Source organism: Ceratotherium simum, chromosome 21, assembly GCF_057802395.1.
Source record: "Ceratotherium simum simum isolate JZ-2026a chromosome 21, ASM5780239v1, whole genome shotgun sequence".
In the NCBI taxonomy this organism is placed as follows: Eukaryota; Metazoa; Chordata; class Mammalia; order Perissodactyla; family Rhinocerotidae; genus Ceratotherium; species Ceratotherium simum.
In genome coordinates, this window is record NC_141920.1 from 27,089,457 (window position 1) to 27,111,092 (window position 21,636).

The following is a 21,636-nucleotide window of genomic DNA, read 5'->3' on the forward strand; positions in this document are numbered from 1 at the left end:
GGTTTGGTTCCTGGAGAGGCAGGAGTGATCCGGGCCCACCCAATACAGCCCTGCCAACCCTGGGTCTGTGGGGCTGGGGTGGCTTATAGGGGGCTGGGCACTGACCAGAGACACAATATGAGGAGGTGATCAGTGCTCTGGAAAAAATAGGTAAAGGTGTCAGAGTGGGGCAAGGGGCTGGGCAGGGAGGTCTTACTGAGAAGGTGACTTTTAAGCAAAGCCCTGGAGGAAAGAGTATGTGCCAGAGAGATAGGTGAGGACAGAGTGTCATGAGAAGAGGGAACAGCAAGTGCAAAGGCCCCGAGCACAGCTGGAGTGGGATGACAGTGGGGGGCACTGCCAGGAGGGCCTGTTGGGCCCACGGGAGGGCGTCTGGTTTCCACTTGGGGGTTTGAACTCAATCCCTGCGGCTGTGCCTGGCCTGGACCACAGCCACTACCTTGGGGGTGGGTTGATGGATACAGCCCGCCCCCCCCCTCCCCGTACCTCCCACTCCCATGCCCCGGCCCCCAGCAGCTCCTCTGCCCCTGCTGGGATCAGGGTGCTTCAGCCCTTGCTCCAGGGCCTTCTCAGCTGTCTTTTGAGGCTTCTTCCATGGGCTACTTCCTCCAGAAAGCCTTCCCTTCCTCCCTCCTACACAGTGCAGACCCTGGGGTGAGTTCTGCAGAGGAGGGATCCAGAGCTGGGGCTTCAGTGGGACTCTGCAGTCAGGGAGGGCTTCCCCGAAGAGGAGGAGCAGGAGGGGTTGGGGGGAGCATGGATCAAGGGCCAGAAAGCTCGCAACGCTCTCTTCAGAGCCCAATCTCTGGAACCCTCAGGTTTGGTTTCTTGCTCACTAGAGCATGAGCCGCCGGGACAGGGACCGCCCCCATCTTTTCACCGCTGTGTCCCCAGTACCCCACTCAGGCCTGACACCCGGTAATGTTCAGAAAAGGAAGGGATGCAGGCACCAAGAGCATCTTCCAGGCGCTGTCCTCTCCCTCTTCTCCTCGCTGTGCCCACCTCAGATTTGGCACCTGGCTGGGCGCTGAGGGGCCCCCAGGACCCGCGTTCCGGTCTAGGGGAGACGTGTGACGGAAGGAGATGCATTAGGAAGTGAGAAAATGCGGGGTGTAGGGAACCCGCTTTTTGTTTTTAGCGCCTACTGTCTACACCAGGTGTTGTCTACACCATATAAATCCTATTTTACTGACGTGACACCCATTTTGAAAAGACTGAGGCTCAAGAGGGTGAAGTGGTGTTTTCAAGGAGACACAGCTGGTGTCCATCCCACTCCACAGCCCCTCTGCATTCTGCCTAAGACCCACGGCCTCCACTGTCGGCAGGGAGTGGACCCGAGCTGTAGGCAGCCCCATGAGCGGGGGGGCCCTGGGGCAGGCTGTGCGGGCAGGTGGTTAGCACGCTGGGTTGAGGGCGGCCCGAGCAGCGTGATGGGGGAGCACAGGCTCTTGTAACTCTTTTGTCCCTCTTCTGTGGGCCCTGTGTGTGGCTGGCGTTCCTGCCCCTGGTGCAGTGTGGGGCTGGGAGAGGCTTGGCCCCTGCCTGGGTAAATGGGGTGGGGGCAAATGGACCTTGTGAATTGGGGCCCACTGTCTGCTCAAGGTTTTGTTTTGTTTGGGGGGGATTTTTGTGGTAAAATACGTATGACATAAAATTTGCCATTTTAACTATTGTTAAGTGTACAGTTCAGCATTGAGTACGTCACAGTGTTGTACAACCAGCACCATTATCTCCAAAACAGGGTTTTCATCACCCTAAACAGAAACTCTGTATCCATGGAGCAATCACTGCCCAGCCCCTCCCTAGCCCCTGGTAACCCCTTCTAGTCTCTGTGACTGTGCCTATGCTAGATACCGCGTATAAGTGGACTGATTCAATACTTGTCCTGTCGTGTTTGGCTTATTTCACTTAACATGTTTTCAAGGTTCATCCATGTTGTAGCATGTGTCAGAATTTCATTCCTTTTTATGGCTAAATAATATTCCATTACATGGATTGACCATGTTTTGTTTATGCATTTATCTGGCGAGGTTTTTCAAAATGCAAACAGTGTAAGTCAGTCACCAACATTTTAAAATCTGGATATTTACATAATGGTATGGATTTCTAGTTTCTTCTGAAAACTTGGAATGTGTGGCCACACAAGGTCTGGGCTCCTGGTGCTTCACGGGTCCCATCTACCCAGCCACTTCCCTTACCAGACAGGGGTGGCATCTGAGTGGTGGGAGGCGGGTGCCACTATTGCAGCCAGTGCCTGTGGCTCCCTGGCTGGGCAGCTCAGGTGCACAGCCCGGGGACGTTGGCAGCTCAAGAGTCTGGGCCGCCACCCTGGGCTCCTGAGCTGGGAGGGGCCAGGAGCGCCTGTCTCTGCATCCTCACAGCACCCTACATGCTCACGCCTGGGGAGGCACAGGGCAAGATGGTCCTTCCTCCTGGGAGAAAACCTGGTCAGGGAGCAGGTGTTTGGGGTACCACCTCTGGCCTGTGCTGAGTGCAGTGACTGGCAGCACATTGTGTGCCAGGTGTGGTGCCCATTGACCCTCCTAGCAACCCCTCCTTCCAGAAGAGGAAGACGTGGCCCTCCAAGGTCAAGCAAGTGGCCTCTTGGGGGTGGTGCCAGGGTATGAAGTCATACCTGCAAGGTGGGCTAAGAATGGGCACCTGCCAGAGCTCATAGGAGCTCAGACCACCAGCCAGTATGTTGTCTGTCCATCCTTACAGCTCCTTCGTCCCAGCAGAGGCTCCTGAACATCAGGGGTAGGGGCTTCTCCAGGAACAGGCCCCACCCTGATGGGAGGTGGGCAGCTCACAGGACCAACCCTGGGCCAGGTGAAGGAGGCAGGAAGTATCCCTAGGAGGGAAAGGTGCCTGCTGGCGTCGAGGCTGTGAGTACGTCCTTCCTAGGGACAGCGGAGGAAGGAAGACTGCTCTGAGGAGGCAGCGTTGAGCCAGGTTGACTAAAATTTACTGAGCTGCAAGCAACGTGGCAGGCAGACAGCAGAGCCCAAGCAAAGGCCTGGAGATGTGAGGTCCAGTGGTGGCCAGTATAGTGGGACCTGGGCTGGGGGGAGGCTGCAGAGGTCATGGGATCAGGAACACACTGGGCAGGAGTCTGGACTCTGATTCAGTGGGCTGTGGGGAACAGGAGAGTGATGATTAGGCTGGTGCTGGAAAAGGGTGGGGTGGAGACTGAGCTGTGACCTGGGGGAGCCGGGGTGCTGAAGAGGGAGGGCAGCCAAGGAAGCTGGTTGGGGTGAGTGGAGGGAATGGGTGCAGTTTGGCAAGTTGGAGGGCAGTTGGTGGCCCATTCACTTTCTGTGGGTTCCCTAATGCGCTCTGTCCCCCCAGGAGAGCTGGCACCTTGGTTGTAGTCACTACTTTGTTTCCTAGCCTGGGACCAGGCTAGCACGCAGTAGGTGCTCAGTAAATACTGCTGGGTGATTTGTTCATTCCACAAACGTCTGGGTTGGTCGCTGGAGATACTGCCAGAAAAAAACCAGACGCGTCTGTGATGGAGGCAGAGGGGATGGACAGTGAGGTCCCAGAGGTAGCAGGGCCGCAGGCCTGGGTACTCTGGGGTGTAGCTGAACAAGGGGGAGCTGTGGGGCGGTTCTGAGCAGAGCCTGTACCTCCCCTGCAGCAGGATGAAGGGAGCATGGCTGCCCGGAGGGAGAGGAGGAGGAGGAGGAGCGGCAGCTTGGCCCAGGAGACCTGCAGTAGCTCGGCTGAGAGGGAGGGGTGCCACTGCGCCGAGGCCTTTCCCATCCCCCTCTGCCCAGGGCCCCGACTGCTTGATGGGCAGCCTGGCCCCGCCCCCGGGCAGCCGGGAGGCCAGCGATTGGTTGAGGCGCTAGAGCCGCTCGGTCGCCATGGGGACGCTCCGGAGGCGCCTGTGCCCAGCACCAGGGACTAAATCTTCATAATCTGCCGGCTGGGAGGGTGGGGGTGGGTCGTGCGCGACCCTGGCCTGGGGGAAGGGGTTGCCTGGGATGCGGTCAGTGCTCACTGTGGCCTCCCCTCCCCCAGCCGCTCTGGGTGCAGGTGCAGAGCCGCCCGGGCACCTGGGCGCCACCAGGAGCCACGCAGTATTCACCTGACAGTGACCCCGGGAACTTGAGTGTAGCTTCAGCCTCTGCCGTCTCGGCTGATCAAGCAGGAGGCTGGGACCGGGTGGGGGAGAGGGGCCTGGAATTTATCTGAAAATGTCTAGCCCCCTAGTTAAAGTTTGTCCTCCCGGATCTCCCAGGCAATGCTGTGCTCTCCGCAGCAGGGGGCGCCCTTGGCAGAGCTTTGTTGGGCTGTCACCTCAGGAAAGCAGGATGGCCCATTGAGGTGCAGGGGATGCAGACCCCAAACCCTGCAGCCTTGGCTCTGGGTGTCCAAGGCCACGTGGCCATGCACAGAGGGCAGATCTGGGGGTGGCTGTGTCTGTGCATAGGCTGCCAGGATTGGGCTGGGCCTGCTTGCAGGAGGGAGCGGGTAACTGGGGCGGTCACAATGGAGCCATCCCTCCCTCCTCAGGCAGAGGAAGGAGAAATTCGAGGGCCTGCTGTGGGGAAGGGGTTCTGTGGGGAGGGGCTGTGAAGGGACAAGGCAGTGGTGAGCCAGGGTAAGAGGTGGGCCCTGGCCCGGCCCCAGGCAGCATCTGGGGTGTCCAAAGACCTCTGGCTGGCAGCAGGCGGGTCAGACTTGAGGCTGCAGCCACTCATTCCCAGGCCCTTGAAGCTGGGCCTCCCTTGAGCCTGGATGTGGCGATTGTGGGTGTGGAGTGCAGGAGACCACCACACCCGGCACACTCCGTGACCACTCCACTCCTGGTGGCCTCAGTTTCTGGCAGAGGGACCCTGTCCCCACCTCGGGCTGGGGCAAGGTGAGCCTCTAAGGGGGACAGCAGTGCTCACCTCCAACACAGGGCAAGTACTCCCTGTGGCTGCTGTGGCCACTATACCCTGGGGGTGTCTTTTAGGGGACAGTAGGTGCTGGGTTGGGGCCTCATGCCCAGGCCTCTTTTTCCAGACGACTCCTCCTCCGAGAGTGGCAGCGGCAATGGCTCCTCCACCCTGAACCCATCCACGTCAAGCAGCACGCAGGGTGACCCCGCCTTCCCCGAGATGAATGGCAACGGCGCTGTGGCCCCCATGGACTTCACCACCACCTCCGAGGATCAGCCCATCAACCTGTGTGACAAGCTCCCACCAGGCACAGCGCTCAGCACGCCTTCCTACCCCTCAGACGGCTGCGGCACGGACGGACTGCGGAGCCGCGTCAAGTACGGGGTGAAGACCACCCCTGAGGTGTGTGGGGCTGCAGGCCCGCCTGAGCCGGAAGCCTCTCTTTCTTCCTGTACGTGTCAGGGTCGTGCAAGGCTGAGATGAAATTGTATGTGCTCAGAGTTGTGACACCAAGTCCAGGGTGGTGGCCGTGGCTGGTCTGCCATTTCCCTGGGGAGGCTGTGGAAGAGGAGACCACTCATTGTGTGACCTCGAGCAAGGCCCTTACTTCTCTGAGCCTGTAGCTGCATCTGTGGAGTGGGGTGATGGCCTCTGACGTGGTGGAGGTGGTGGGTGATGTGTGGCCTGTCCCCTTCCACCCCCAGAACACAGTGCTACGAGTAACAGCAGCAAGTGGCCGCATTCAGCACAGAGGCCCAAGGTCTCACGTTTCCTGGCTACTCTGCATGCCTGTCCCCGTTTCACAGATGGTGCAGAAAAAGGGTGAGGCCTTTGTCTGAGGCCCCAGGGATGTGGATATGGGAAACTCAATAGACCAGGCTGACGGGGGTGGGGGAAGGGTAGGCAGGGCAGGTGCCCTCACCATTGGCACTCCCCCCTGCTCTCTGGGGTCTCCCCTCACACTTCTGCAAGCTGCTGCTGGGCCCATGAGCTCTCCTGGGAGCATTTTCTCCTGCCAGGGCTGGGGGGCCCAAGGTGCCTTCTTGGAGCCCTACACGCTGGGCTCCAGCCGTATACCCCTGCACAGGTTCCTTCCCCTCCCTGGGCTGTTTTCTCTTCTGCAGAGGGGTGGGGTGGGTGCCAGTCCTTGCCTCTGATGGCGCGTCTCATGGGAAAGTTCTGTACAAATGGATGGGTGTTCAGTTGTCACTATTTATCTGAGCTCAGGCCGTGGAGAGGTACTGGCCCAGACACAGCCTTCCCCTCTTTGACTGGGTCCAAGGGGCAGGCATAGCTGCTGTCCGCAGTGAGCAAAGACTGGAGAGTGAGTCTGCCACCACGCCCTCAGGCCACACGTGTGGGCCAAGGAAGTGAGATGGGAGCATAAATGCCACCAACAGCCTGTATCTTACAGGTTCTCTTTTCTCTGTCTCCTCTGACGCTGGCAGAGGATTGGCTAAGGAGCAGCTTGGGAATGTGACTTGCCCAGGGCCCAGGAGGTCTTTTGACACTAGATTGTAAGTCTGGCACAACCAAGCGGGAGGCTGGAGGTCCTGGGTCCTGCCCCCCCCTTTTTTTTCCTAGTTTTATTGAGATATAATTGACATACATTACCTGCCCCCCTTTAAAATACCCCATGTATGGATCAAGAGATGGGCACTAGGCCAGGGGCCCTGGGAGGGGCGACCCCCATGGGCATGTTCACAGGGAGGCCTGGTGGTGGCAGCCACCGTGGGACCAGGTGCCAGTCAATGTGACGCCTGGTGCCATCTTTATCCATTTGTTCATCAACGAGAGCTGTGATCCCCTCCGGGCTGCCACATGGCCACATCACAGGCCTGACCTGTGGCTGTTTGTCTCCTGGCCCTGCTAGATGCCCGCCTCCTGAGGGCAGAGACCATGCCCTGGGACACTGTGAGCCAGGGTCCCAATGAGTGAAGTCAGGACTCACCAAAGGCACAAACTTTGTAAAAGGCAAACGACAGTGGCACTCAGAGAGCCTTTCCAGAGCATGTGTGCCCCCAGGGCAGGGGGCAAAAGATAGGGCATGTGGGAACTCAGCCTTAAAGGGTGACCAAGATGGAGAAAGCAGGGAGGGAAGTGGGGAAGAGCATTCCAAGGGGAGATGGGGGAAGGGGCTGTTCCAGGAGGGGCTCGTGGGGTGAGAGTAGAGGGCTGAATCCCCTTCTCTGCTGTAGGACAAGGTGACTGCCCTGTGGGCTGGGCCTGGTCCCCCTCCCCCTTTCTACACACGCTGTCTGCATTGGGGCTCACGGCGTCAACCAGGGGGCAGTGGCAGACAGGAGAACCCCAGCCCGGGAGCTTTGGGAACATGCTTCGCCTAATGGACCTGTCGCCTTGGCTGGTTCCCTCTTCCAGCCCATCTGTTCCTCCTCCCTGGCAGACAGCACACTCGCTGCTTTTGTGACAGCTCAGTTGTCAACTCAGGGTTGCAGCCCCTTGGGGATCAGGGAGGAAAACCCCGAAGCCAGAACGGGTCTTGGCACAACCAGAAGAGGCTGGCTGGTGGTGGGAATCCTTTCTGTGTCTGCTTTTCCCTCGCACAGTGTGGCATGTCTGGGTGTGGGCACCGCTGTGGAGTAAACCACTAACACCCCCCGCTCAGTGCCTCCAGGGCGCAAGGCCTCTGCATGCGCTGTCACGGCAGGCATTCCTACAGCTGCCCAGGGAGGGAGGTGGGAGCATTGCTGTCCCATTTTACAGATGAAGGGGAGGGAAGGTGACTTGCTCGGGCCTCACAGCTGTGGCTCACGTGGCAGCTGGGTGTGCTCACCATCCCAGGCCCCAAGCTCATCCTGGCCTTTTGGAGACCAAAAGAGGGCCTGGCCTGACCTCCGTCCTTCGCCCTCTCTCAGTCCCCGCCCTATAGCTCGGGGAGCTACGATTCCATCAAGACCGAGGTCAGTGGCTGCCCTGAGGACCTGACGGTGGGCCGGGCCCCCACAGCAGATGACGACGACGACGACCACGACGACCACGAGGACAACGACAAGATGAATGATTCTGAGGGCATGGACCCTGAGCGCCTCAAGGCCTTCAATGTGAGCGCCAGCAAGGGCGGGGCGGGGCGGGGCCATGGCCTGGGCCAGCCCTTCCCACAGCCCGTATCTCCCACAGATGTTCGTGCGTCTCTTTGTGGACGAGAACCTGGACCGCATGGTCCCCATCTCCAAGCAGCCCAAGGAGAAGATCCAGGCCATCATCGAGTCCTGCAGCCGGCAGTTCCCCGAGTTCCAGGAGCGGGCCCGCAAGCGCATTCGCACGTACCTCAAGTCCTGCCGTCGCATGAAGAAGAACGGCATGGAGATGGTGAGCCCCTCTTCCCCAGCGGCCCCCTTCCCTCTACATCACCACTCACCTCCAGCCAGCCACCCTCCTGGGGTTCCTGGGCCTCCTCCTGGCCACTTTACCTCCTAGTGCCCCTGGAAGCAGGCACTGTGATCCCTGTTCCACAGAGCGGGGAAGTGAGGCCCAGAAAGATGGCTCAACTCCATAGATAATGGCGCCAGAGCCCAAGCCCCAGGCTTGCACCACCCTCCTCTAGGGCAGGGTCTCTGTGCAAGCCCCAACACTGCTCCATCATTGTTCTGCCTGCAGACCAGACCCACCCCTCCGCACCTGACCTCGGCCATGGCAGAAAACATCCTGGCAGCTGCCTGTGAGAGCGAGACAAGGAAAGCAGCCAAAAGGATGCGCCTGGAGATCTACCAGTCCTCGCAGGTACCTGCTCACTGCCCACTGCTGTCAGGGGTTGCTCCCCGGCAGGCGGGGGTGGAAGGGTGGTTGTCAGTCATTCTGAAGACACCACAGCCCGGGTGCAGAGGACCAGGGAGGGCAGTCCTTGGAAGGGTGAGGGAGCCACCATGGTGAGGTGCTGGAGGTAGGTGGGGAAAGTGGGATGAGCCCCGTCACAAAGGCCCTGCAGACCTAGGGAGTCTGGACTCCATCCCAAGCCTGGAGGGCCCGGAGAGTGTTTTCAGCTGGGCAGGAACAGATCCAGTCTGCCCCACAGAGGGATGAGCAGAGTTGGGGGGCCCCAAGCAAGGCGACCAGGAAGGAGGAGCAGAGTCCTGCAGGTCACAGCATGGGGTCCCAGGAGCTTTGGGGCCACAGCGTTCATCCACCCCCATCCAGGGACAGTGGTCGGGGCTTCCTGCCCCTGTGGTTCCCCAGCGCCTCCCTCCCCTCTGCAGGACGAGCCCATAGCCCTGGACAAGCAGCACTCCCGGGACTCCGCAGCCATCACCCACTCTACCTACTCACTGCCAGCCTCCTCCTACTCCCAGGACCCTGTGTACGTCAATGGCGGCCTCAACTACAGTTACCGTGGGTACGGGGCCTTGGGCAGCAACCTGCAGCCCCCCACCTCCCTCCAGACAGGAAATCACAGTAACGGTGAGTGCGGGAGACCCGGATGCTCGGGCTCCCCAGCAGTGCCCAGCTGCATCTGCACAGGGTGGGGCAGGGGGGAAGTAGATGCCGGCAGGGAAAGTGACTCCTTCGTGGCACAGGGACCTTCCCCATCTCATAATTTTAGCCAGTCCTTGGATTGGAAGGCAAGGAAGACATGAGCTGCTTAGAACGAAAAGCCTCCCACTCCCTCCTCGCCTCCAAGGATGCTTGCTCCGGGGCTCCACTGGTTGCATGGCTCGGCCTCTCCCCGGTTTCACCACCTCGAGGGCCGCTGTGAGCATTGTTCCAGCTGGGCCCTGCTCTCTGCCTGGGGTGAATCCTCCCCACACCCCCATTTCACCCACAATGCCCGAGGTTCAGTGAGGTGGTCGCTGGTCCAGGCCTGCTGGGTCGCCCCCGTCTCCACGCCTCAGCTCATGACCTCACTTGTGAGATCAAGGCTCTTTCACCAGGTGCAGCTGCAGCCTGTGCCCCTGCACTATGGAGGCCCCTCTAGGTCACCGGGGGCAGTGGTAAGCTGTCTCCCCGCTCCACTCCTGTAAGCTGGGGATTCTCTAGGTGTTTCTGTCACTCTTCCCAGGCAACTCAGATACAGACAGGACACACAGGCCCCGAAAAGATACAGATCTCCCTGTGGAGTCAGGCACTGCCCTGAGTGGGAAGTGGAGTGGCGACCTCAGGCCTATTCACTGAGCCCCGGGTCGGGGTGCAGCAGGGGAAGAATGGGTTCTAACAGTGGAGAGCAGCCTGACGGCCTTGGGGAGCTGGCAGGGATTGTGGGGGGTGATCTCAGGGCCTCTTGGGCCAGGCACTTGGATTTTGTTGTGTGTGCAGTGGGAGCCACGATAGGTTTTTAAGCCAAGGAGGCCGTGAATGGTGCTCTGTCTGCCGTTGTGGTGAAAAGAATTTATGGGGAGGGCAGGAGGCAGCAGCAGTGTGCTTTGGGGGTCATTCAGAGGCAAGAGACAGGGCTGAGGGTGAGAGCAAGTTGCAGAGCAGGTTGAAAGCAAGTGCTGCCCACAGGCCAGGGAACCCTGGTTCTAGGTCTCAGCTGACCATGCCTGAGAATTCCATTCTAGCCCTTGTCCTTGGCTGCAGGAGACCCCCTCACTGTTCCTGGGCAACGAGAGAGAGGGCTGGTCCCCACCCATGGCAGAAAGTCCAGGCACCCTCCACTCACCTGGCCCCCACCACCAGAAGTATGTGCAGGTCCCTGGAAGATTCCTGCCCAGGCTTAACTTCTCATCCCTTCCTAATGCCTCTTAACCTAAAATCAGAGGCTGCCTGGCCCTAATCCCTGAGGCTGAGGCCAGAGTGGCCAGCCGCAGTGAGGGGTGGAATGGCTGCCCCAAGCAGGCTGCTTTCCTTCCAGGAGGAAGCGCCATTTGACAGCCCTACTGCGTGAAGACAGGTCCCAGGGCAGGGAGGTTACATCCCCCGTTACACATGGGGAGTCTGGGCTGCGTCCTTCCCAGGCAGCAGGCAATGGTGAGGAGCCTCCTCCCGGTGCCGTGCAGCATGGCCTGTCTCAGGGCTGCAGCTCGGCTTCTCGAGGGCGCTGGAACTGCTGCACTCCCCACCCTATTCACACCGGCCAGAGAGGCTTCGAGGAGGCCACCAGCTCTGCCCCTGCACTTCCCGGAGCCTCAGTCTCCTGTCTGTGAGCAGATTTCTGGTTCCTGAGAGGTGGGTGGTGAAGTCACTGAGGCAGAGATCTGTTCATTTACCTCCTCACCTGGGGCAGCACGTGTCCTGTGAGCACTGGGTTTGAGTCCAGCAGTTGGAGGAAAACAGCAGCAGCCGTGTGGCTGCACGGACCCAGTCCCACTGTCCTCCCCGGTGGCAGCCCTTTAAATGATCCTTCAGTCAATGCGGTACCTTGGTTAGGCAGCCGTCTGTGTGGCTCAGAGCTCCTCACTTGCTCATTAGGCTGTCATCTGGAGATGCAAATCAGCTTAGATGGAATCGGGCTCTGCCTGGCTTGCTTGGAGTGTGGGGCAACTCGTGCCCACTCCTGGCCCCTCCAGCAACCACCCAGCCACCTGAGCATCGCCTGTAATCAGAGCCTGAGGGAGGATGGCTCCAGATCAGACTGGCTGCAGCGAACAGGGACATTCTGCTTTCTGGGCTGTAGCTACAGCCCAGGAGAGACAGGACAGCTCTGAGCACAGGGGTGAAGAGGACAGACTTGGGGATGGAGGGAGGAAAGAGAGGAAGCCCAGGGTCAGCTCACACCAACTGTGGCAGGTGGCTCCAGCCTTCCTCTGCCTTCCCCGAGCATTGTCCAGAGGGAACCAAACCTCCCCCGGCCTCTGGGTCCAGCCCCTGCAGCATCCAGCAGTCAGCAGAGGCAGCGCAGCTCCCAGTCTGTCCCAGTAGCCCCTTTGGCCACCAGCGTGGGAGTCAGCCACCTGCTTGGCTACTGTTTCCAGCAGTTCACAGCCCCGTTCCTTCCTCCTGCATTTCATTTTAACAGACGTAACTGTTCCATTGACTCTCAATTCCAAGGATGCTCCTTAGCAAGTTCCTAGGACCTTCTTCTTGAAGTCCATGTTCTCTGGTTAGAGAGGAAATAACCCCAGGTGACAAATCATCCCATCTCAGATTCCAGCTTCCTTCCTCATCCAGGGGCTGTACCAGCTTCCTTTTAGCAGCAGACAAGTTTCCATAATTTCTCCCAAGATGTTACTTCTGGTCTAGATGTCTCCAGTGACAAGAGCTTGTCCATCTCTCTTTAGAGCAGCCTAAAAATTGCCACTGTAGATGCAATCATGAGGAAAGCCCTGTCAGCACCTGGGGGGTAGTGGGGGGATGGCTGGTGACGGAGAACAGCCCAAATGCCCATGTAAGATCACCTCTGCATACCAGCGGTGGGGGAGGGCAGACCAAGTTGGGTCAGAAGGCCTCCCCAAGAAAGCTCCAGCTCCCATACCCCCAGATCCTCTCTTCTTTGGCTGTTTTCTCGCTGAACACCTCAAAAGAATGCTTTTCAAATTCCAGGAGCTTCCATGTCTTCTGGGAGCCTATTCAGAAAGCCCAAAACCTGTCTGGAAGCCCTTTCCCAGTGGGCCTCCCGCAGGCTGAGAAGCCCTTACACTGGCAGCCCCTGGCCGTGCTGAGGGTTCCCCTGGTGTGGCTCAGCCCCACAGCGGCCTCCTCGTGTCGCAGATGAGGGATCCAAGGCTCAGGGAAGTTAGAGAACTGCCTGTGGGGTGGCACAGCAGGCCCCGCATCCAGGCTCGCTGACTCCACAGCCAGCCGTCCACCCTGTAGATAGAGCTGCTGGGGAAAGGCAGAGAGGAGACAGAGCCTGGTGGTCCCCCCAACACCCCTAGAATGTTTCAGAAGATTTCAAGCTTTCTCTTTGCTGCCACCAACCGAGGGCAAAGGGGAGATGATTTCTCTAGACAGAACCTCTGGGTCCTGTCCTGACCATTCTGACCCTCACACACCCACCCCACACTCTCTCCTGTCCCAGCATTAACCTTTCACCTCACTAGAGCACAAAAGACCTCTTCAAAGTAAGGGGGACTCGAGGTGCTGCAGCTTATCAGAAACTGAGTGAACACCCCAGCGCCTCCCTGCACACGCACCTCCAGCCCTACTCCTGCAGGGTGCTGTCACCACTGGCTGGTGTAGCCCCAACCTCTTTCCCACAGCCAAGCAGGGCAGCTGGCCTCTCTCTTGCTCTTCTCCTGCTGAACAGAAGCTCCTTCCTTGTCTGAGCACGCGCACACATACACACATCTTTCTTTTCCTGGTCTTCTGTGGCTCCACTGTGGACTCTGGGGCTTTCCCTCTTGGGGGTGTCGGGCCCCTGCCTACCTGCAATGTCTGGAACACCCTCTCTGACGGCCGCTCTGTCACACACACCTGTGCCGCCCACCAGACGCGCCAACAGCCTGTCTCACAGGGCTCGGCCCACACTTCCACTCGGGGACCATCAGTTCCCTTTCAAGCTCTGCTCACCATGTTGCAAGTCAGGGAATCTCCTTTGTCTCATGGCCTCCTCCTCACCTGGAGACCAGAGGTGGGATGCGTGCCTGTCGGGTGGGTACCATCTACCTGACGATCCTCAGAAAGAAGCAAAGGTGTGATCAGTGCCAGGAGCCAGGGTCGGAGCTTTGCTCTGCCTGATGCCAAAGCCCGTGCCCCTGTTGCATGCCACCTTGCCCTGCATGCAGAGCCGTGTGCACACGGTTGCCATGTGATCTTGGGCAAACTCTTGACCTCCAGGCCTCAGCTTCTTCCACCTGTCACACGGTGACAATAAGGTTCCCTTCCTTGCAGGATCACCCTAGGGGTTAACAGAGAACTCCACATCTTGTCTGCTGGTACCAGGCCCCATTCTAGGCACTAGGGGTACAACCATCAAGACAGACAAGGGCCTCAGGCCCAAGTGCTTGACCCACAGCAGGCCCCCAGGACAAAGTAAAGGATGACGGCAGTTCCCGGATGCCACACCAGGTGTCCGCTCCCTTCTTACCCTCACTGTCCCTCTCCACAGGGCCCACAGACCTCAGCATGAAGGGCGGGGCCTCCACCACCTCCACCACGCCCACGCCCACGCCCTCCAGCAACAGCACCAGCAGGACCATGCCTACGGCCCAGCTCAGCCCCACGGAGATCAGTGCTGTGCGGCAGCTCATCGCAGGCTACCGAGAGTCTGCCGCCTTCCTGCTGCGCTCTGCAGATGAACTGGAAAACCTCATTTTACAGCAGAACTGACCCCAGCAGCACCTGGAGTGCACCACCCTAGGGAAGGAGGCTGTCCCTGCCCCGGACCTGGCTTCCTGCCTCACCAGTTGGTACATTTTGTTTTTTGAAAGAGGTGGGATCCAAAAGAGCTGTTTCTAGCCACACTCCAAGCACCTGAGACTTTGGGCACAAGGACACTTTTTTTTTTGGAATCTCACCACACGGGTGCTCTGACCTGCTTGGAAGAGGCCATTGGGGCAGCTTTGGAGGGGCTGGGGTTCCCCCCAACAAGGCGCTGGGGCCACTGCTCCATTTAGAATCATCTTCGTGGACCCTGATGTTAGAATCCCACCCCCAGATAATTACCTTTCAAGTCTTAGGTGAGCAGAATTGCATATTTATTGAGAAAAACAAAGTGGACCCTTTCTTCCTCTCCCCTTAGTAATTTATTTTTCTGAAAATGGATTCTTTTGTGTTTGTACAGATTGCCAGTCTGTGTCTGTCTGATCAGAAGGATGTATCCCTGTGACCTAACATTCCATATCACTACACTGGCGCGGGCTGGGGCTGGCAGGGCGGGGGTGTGGTGGGGCAGGCACCGGGCTGGCTGTCCCTCTGAGTGCCCAGCACTGCCAAGCAGGAGGACCTCACCCACACCCACTGCACAGCAAAGACAAACACAAACGGCTCCCCCACCCCCATCCCACAGAAGCCCCAGTCCCACGGCCACCTGTACTCTACCTCACACTCCAGCATGGGCTTCTTCCACACTGTGCCCCGAGCCTGTTCTGAATGGCTGTCTCCCAGCTCCTCCACACCATGTGTCTGCCTGGGAGGTAAGTCCAGATGGGTGGCCAGGAGCTGGAGCCCAGGGAGGACCTTGGCCCCAGCCCTCCTTGCTGCTTGCCAGGACAGAGTGCTGGGAGATGGCAGCCGGTCAGCAGGGCCCTTGCCCTCACCCTGCCCACAGGAAGCCGGGTCTGAACACTTCTCTGCACAGGCCTGGGCCCCCCAGACACTTCTCTGGCAAGGCCCGTTTCTTCAGGGTGAGTTCCCAGCTGTCAGGCAGCCACTGAACAGGAATGGCAGCTGCGAGCTCCTGGATGAACTGCAGCTCCCGTCCTCTGCCCCTGTGGTTGGAGTAAAGGGACTATCAACAGAAGTGGAGAAGCCACTTGGGTTCTCCTAGGACCAGCCCTTCTTCCTGAAGCGCCAGTCCTGGAAGAAACCCATAATCCCTGGAGTGTGAAAAAGGGCAAAAAGAAAAGGCTGGCCTGGTTTCCTCCCTCCCCGATAGGCACTTCCTCTTGCTCAGTGCAATACCTACCAGTGCTGCTAAAACCAGGGATTCGCCCAGACCTCAGAAGGCCCACGGGGCCTCTCCATGCAACACTCCGTAGCCATGACAGCAGCTCTGCGCTGCCCGCCCCTGCCCAGAGCTGGCAGAAGCCCTCTGTTGCCTTTTCTCCCTCAGAGCAAAGAGGCCCCAGGGGACCCAGGGCCGAGTGGACCCTCGGATAGAGAGCCACTCAACCCCAAAGCAGGCACCCCTTCCCAAACCAGCTTTTCTGCAGCCAACTGCCTCCCAGCACTGTGGCAGACCACCCTCAGGAGGGGCGGGAGGGGCTCCAGCATGGACGCCCCGCCTTGCCTCAGATCCGTAACTGAGCTCTGGCTCCCGGATCCAGAAACTCCAAGAGGTAGGGTGCCCAGCCCGTGCTTACTTCCAGCCGCTAGAGGTTGGGGGTGGTCTTTTTTCTGTCAAGTGGCCTCCAACTCCCCACCCAGCCACACCACCTCTGCCTTCCATCTGACCAATCCCCAGCCTCTGGTCAGGGCCAGGACATGCGAGACTGCCCCTAGCACAGCACAAGCTCCAGTGCCCAAGCCCTCTCCCACACCCAGCCATCCACATGTTCAGCGCCCCCTGCTCAGTACTGCTCCCGGACGTTTGAATTTGTGTAAATATTTATTTTTGTGTGTGAACAATACTACAAAATAATCAGAAGATCTTTTGCAACATGTTACCCCAGGCAATTTGTAAAAATGTTAAAAACTGGCAGAGACAATCGCCGCCTTAGAATTCTTGATATCAATTGCTTAACAAGTCATTTCTCCTCCCAGAGGCAGTACCCAAGCCAGGCACAAACGGTTTGCTTTTCTTAACAGACAGAAGTGAGAAAGACTGGGAAAGGGGCTCCCGCCACCACCCACACAGGGGATTAGAGCTAAGGATCAGCATAAGCTACAGTTTGAAGTTGCATTTTTCTGAGTTCAAGCTGTCCTAACTGGCTGCCTTCAGCCTGCCTAGTGCTGCGGTAAGAGCAGGTTCAGTGTGTTTCAAGAGAAGGGAAATGAATGCCAGCGGTAAAAGTCCACTGGGGTTCCCAGCAGCCCCTCCGGGACAGGGGGTTCGTCGTGTTGACCCTGCCTCTTGGGTAGGCTCCTTCCTAGTGAAGCTACACAGGAAGCCCTGGTGATGGCAGAATCAGGAGCAGATTACTGTGAGAAACAGGATCCATTAGCTCCTTCAGTCTGGGAACTTGTTCTGTTTTGCTTTTGTTTTAAAAGATGCAGCTTCAACCCGGTCCCTCTCCTCCTGACCTGGAGAGCACCAAAGAGCTGGTTCTACTGAACCTCGCTCACTGCTGTCCCACCTGCACCCCAGGAACTGCCTTCTCCCAAAGGGAACTTCCAGAGCCCTGCCCCACAGCCATTTAAGATTCTCATGGAGGGCCTCAGGGCACAAATTAATCATTTGGGATCCTAAATTAAGAAGGTAATGCAAGAGTCAATACACCAATTCCAGAGTCTTTGCAGGGGCTACTCCCACGAGAAGGGTAGAATCAGGAGAAATAGGAATTTGGTCTTTGTGGTGGATCATCTAGTAGACCAGTAATAATGTAACCCATCTGAAATTCATTCTACCGTCACTACTCGTACAAACGGACAGTTTATACCTGAGGACAGTGTTGAGGGGGAGGGGGACAGGCAGGGGGTTAGGAAGGTTTTAGAGGATTTTAAACAGGTGGAACCCAGCCATCCGTATTCCCAAGGGCCACTTAACGACTCCAGAGGTGGTTACAGGATTAACTACCAGTTCATTTTCAAAATGCTGCTTTGAACTCAGAGGGTTGATACTTTTAATTTGTAATTTTTTGTAAAACTTTTTACAAGATAGTAAAGTATTTCACCAGAATACCAGTTTCAATCCGTCCATGGTCTGATTTTTATATAATTTAGTGGTGCTTTAGAAACTTTGTTTTTGTTGTTTCTGAGCTAAACAGCTCACTCCTTTTTTTGCCTGTATCTACCTAAGACCAATGTGAACCTTTGTATTTTTGCTCCTAATTTTGGACTCAGTGAAAGTGTACTGTTTACATGTACAGATGCCCCAGTCCCCGTGTGTCCTGCAAGACTCGCTCTTGAGGAGGAAGGGGCACCTCACTAAGCTCACCTGCTTAGCAAAGCCACAACACAAAAACCTCTCACTTTTTACCTGTTTCCACCTAAAAACAAAAACAAAAAACCTACATCACAGAGAACTCAGATTTGCTGAAAAACACTTTTCTAAGCTCAGAAAAATCTAATCCATGCAGCAGATGGCCCATATGCCCCCATCATGTGGTCCATTTAGAAGCAGGGCTCAGAATAGAGACTTAAAATCGCCACTGGCAGGTGACGGCGTGGACACGTGAAAAGTGAAAGCAGAACTCTGCTGCAGAGCTGTAGGGTGGACATAGTTCTCCCGGCAGCCTGGGAATGGGATGGTGAAGATGACTCATATGACCTTCAGGGTCAAGCCACCCAGATTTAGGGACAACCCAAGAGGTCATCACTCCTCTGGCATAATTGAGACATGTTTTGGAAGAGCACGAGGTCCCTATCTGAAAGGAGATTTTAAGTCTGTCCAGTGCAGATGCCTCCTGGAGGCAGCTCATTCATGAGGCATCACCTCTGGGGAGGGGCAGGGGGCTCCAGACAGTAAGCATATGGCACTTAAGGCAAACAGTGGATGGCACCAACTTTTAAAGGTGACTCTTTATTACTTAATCAATGGCTTCACCTCTAAATTATATTTTTACAGATATGCACCTATGCAACTTAACGTGGCTCTTCTAAGCAGGTGAGGACTTCCTCCTCAATGCTCTATAAAAATTATGTGTTCTATATAGTGAGTTTTTCCAGTAAATGTGGCTTAATATTTTAATTCTTAGAATGTGTCTTCTCTATGTGATGCAACTAAATTCTCTTTTGTTTGTGGAATGACTAGCACAGGCCAACTCCCTCTCCCCTCACTTAACAAAAGACCAATGAGCTGTTAATCAAGCTGTTATCTCCATGGTATTACTTGCTAAATGCACTGATTTCATAAGTATGTGGAATCTTTTTTCTTTTGAATCTGTATATCATATATAAGACTGAATCTACTTAATAAACACTGAATAACAAATCGAATGCTTTATTTCCACTGTGTCCTCTAAACAGCAGCACTGCCAGCTACTTCTCTTCCTTCCAAATCTAGTTTGGCACTGAAACACCTTTCTACTAGTATATTCCAGCTTTTCCTAGCCCACAAGCTACACACAGAAGGTCCCCAGTAAACTTCCTTAAACAAATGAACTTGTAATTTCTTTTGGCACCTCATCCGTTAGAAAGGGAAGGAAAGGAACCTTTACTGGTGCTCCTCAGGAGCCGAGCACAGGCGTGCACCATGCTGAAATCTCGCAGTCACTTTCCCAGAGAGGTAAGGTATCCTCGCCCCCACTTATGAGGAAGCAGGGACACAGTGGGCTCACGCCTCACCTAAATTCACCAGTGACCCAGCAAGGTCTGAAACGCAGTGGTTTCCCTGCAAACCGCACACCCTTTCCACTCCCCCAACCCCAGTGCCCAGCTCTCCATCGGACTGAAACCAAACTCATGAAACAGTCCCTCAGTGCTGGCTTGGACCATTCCTGGTCCTGAACCTTCTGTACTGGACAATCCATTCCACCCAAAACCCCAGATCCCACCTTGAAGGGAAACAAAATGGCTGCTTTTTCCAAAGATGTTCACCTGTGCACAGACTTTTTCATCCTACATATATCACTTAGGTTAAACTTTAAGGAAAACTTGCAGGAATATGGCTGGGGACAAACCTGATTGTCATGAGTTTAAAAACAACTCTGTGTGAGTTAAAAGCATAAACATAAGTTTTACTGTTAAAATTGCATATGTGCGGGCCGGCCCTGTGGCTTGGTGGTTAAGTGCGCGCGCTGCGATGCTGGCGGCCCGGGTTCGGATCCCGGGTGCGCATCAAGGCACCACTTCTCTGTCCATCCTGAGGCCGAGTCCCACATACAGCAACTAGAAGCGTGTGCAGCTATGACATACAACTATCCACTGGGGCTTTGGGGGCAAAAAATAAAATAAATAAAATCTTAAAAAAAAATAAAATAAAATTGCATATGTGTGTGTGTACAGACACACAGAAACACATACTATATAATAGTTGTTTTTATAACATTTATTTTTTGTAATGGCAGAAGAATCTTTTTAAAATTGAAATTCTGTACAGTAGCCAAATATATAAAGTAGATAAAAGGAGAGGGGCCGATAGTTTGAAGCCACTGTACTGAGGGGTACACTTTGGGCTAAGACTCATAAGGATGGTAGTAGGTACAGTCAGAGCAGAAGATGGCAGCTTGGTGCCTCATATTTTCATGTGCAAGTGGGGAGGACCAAGGGCAGCAAATCCTCAGTAATACCATGAAAATGCCTGTCCTACCTAAACTACCACTGCTGAGAACCTCCGAGGGACCATTAAAACCCCACAAGCTGGGACAACATATCCAGGACCCAGACCGACCGCACACCGACCACCCTGGTAACCAGGAAATCACTTACCTCCCGATGAAGGGCCGCAGCTCCGCGGGAGCACTGGGATCCGAGGAGAAATCACCTGAGGACAGAGAAGCGCTGCTGGATCCCAGTCTGGCTTCTTGAAACAGGGCTCCAGACTACTGTTGTGAACAGCGTATGGGACAACATCAAACGGGAATGACTCCATGGAACAGGTAAACCAAAATTTACTCGGTGACCAGACAGGTGAACCTCACTTGACTCAATGAGGGAAAAAGAACATGCATGTCACTGTGTTTTTTAAAGTAATTTAAAACGCACTAGGGAAGCTTAGCAGTTACAGGAAACCTAAGAAGAATCCTTTGCAAAGTCTCTCCCCTCTTTGATCTTTTGTATAAACCCAGATTTTATTAGATTTATTATCAGTCAGGTGGCTCTTAAACGAGGGGCCCCCGCTCCCTAGGGAGCTCGTGAACCCTCTGGAATAGTACACACAATTTTGTGTGTACGTGCATTCCTGTGGGGAGGGTCCAGAGCTTCCATCGGGCTCTCAAAAGAGCCGTGTTCCCCAAAAGGTTAAGAGCCACTGCACTGACAGCTGTCTTTCTGTTAACTCTTTTCCTTATAGAGCCTTTGTCTACATCTTTTAGTAGTTAGAGCTGTTCCTTCCAGGTTTTCAAATTGATGCAGAGAGACAAGAGGAAGCAGGGGGCACTGTCAACACTGGGTTTCAAGTGTTAGTCTCCAAGGTCACAAAGCCCACCCTCTCCATCACTTTAAACAGCGTCCACACACAAGGGCAACACGGCCTGTGCCACCTCCTCTCAGGGCGCAGGGCAGGCAGATGCTTTGGGCCCTTAAGGCCCCTGATGGATGCGTGGCTACTCTACTGCGCACATACATACCCACACATCCCTCTCTCAAGAAGGGTCCCACTTCCTCAAGAGCGGGTCGGACCTAAAACAAATTGATGATACCTCGTCAGGCCAGTAAGATAATATTCTTTCCATATTCTGAAACATTAGGTTTCCTTGTGCTTTGGACCACGAGTAAAAGGCAGCTCCCCTGCCAAGCACTGTCTCTATACTCAGGACTGTGTACTCAACGACTGCAGCGTGAGGCCAAAAGCCAGACATCCACGTAGAGCCCACACCACCCCTGAGAACGGTACCTGAAGCCCCAATCTGGGGCCTCCCTCTGGGGAGAGGGTCAAGCCGATGGCAGGAGCCGTACAGATTTCGACCCTAAGTTCACGTACCTATCGTCCCTGCCTGGTGCAAGCTAACAGTCTGGTGTGCCAGAAACTAACAACCTTGTGAAGCAGGAACTACTATCCTCACTCAGAGGTGGGAAGGTCGGCGGAGGCTGAGTCACTTGCCCCGACCACAGAGCTGGTGGGTAGCAGGGCCTGTATTCTAACCCACTGCTGCTTCCGCCTCCCTGATGAGATGCAACTGGCAGTGTCAGGTTCCCACCCTGGGTTCTAACGCATTCTGAGCTCCTGCAGACGTTAGGTGGGCAAACATGCTGTGATGCGAAGGCACAAGTACTCATCACCCCCACACAGCCACATAACCGTACCTCCTCCAACCACACTTCTGTCAGACAGCAGCACCCCAAAACTGCAGCCTGCACCGCCCCGAAAGGTGTTCACCACACATCAGGTCTGTTTCCTCCAATTCACGGGAAACAAATTAATGGATATATATTTTAATTAATCTTTACTTCCTATCATTTGTTTTACTTTTGGTGTATTTATATACTAAGA

At 55.8% G+C, this 21,636-nt stretch overlaps 1 protein-coding gene across 2 annotated transcripts in view; it reads left to right on the forward strand.

Moving 5' to 3' along the window:
• Window positions 1-18,482, forward strand: part of NOL4L (nucleolar protein 4 like) — a 128,008-nt gene extending 109,526 nt beyond the window's left edge. For both annotated transcript variants that reach the window (XM_004442479.3, XM_014796821.2), the window contains 6 exons: window positions 5,017-5,294; window positions 7,769-7,954; window positions 8,031-8,222; window positions 8,511-8,633; window positions 9,107-9,308; window positions 13,834-18,482. In XM_004442479.3, coding sequence (XP_004442536.1) covers window positions 5,017-5,294; window positions 7,769-7,954; window positions 8,031-8,222; window positions 8,511-8,633; window positions 9,107-9,308; window positions 13,834-14,054 — 1,202 coding nt within the window. In that variant the 3' untranslated portion in view covers window positions 14,055-18,482. The remainder of the gene's footprint in view (window positions 1-5,016; window positions 5,295-7,768; window positions 7,955-8,030; window positions 8,223-8,510; window positions 8,634-9,106; window positions 9,309-13,833) is intronic.
• Window positions 18,483-21,636: the final 3,154 nt, after the last annotated feature.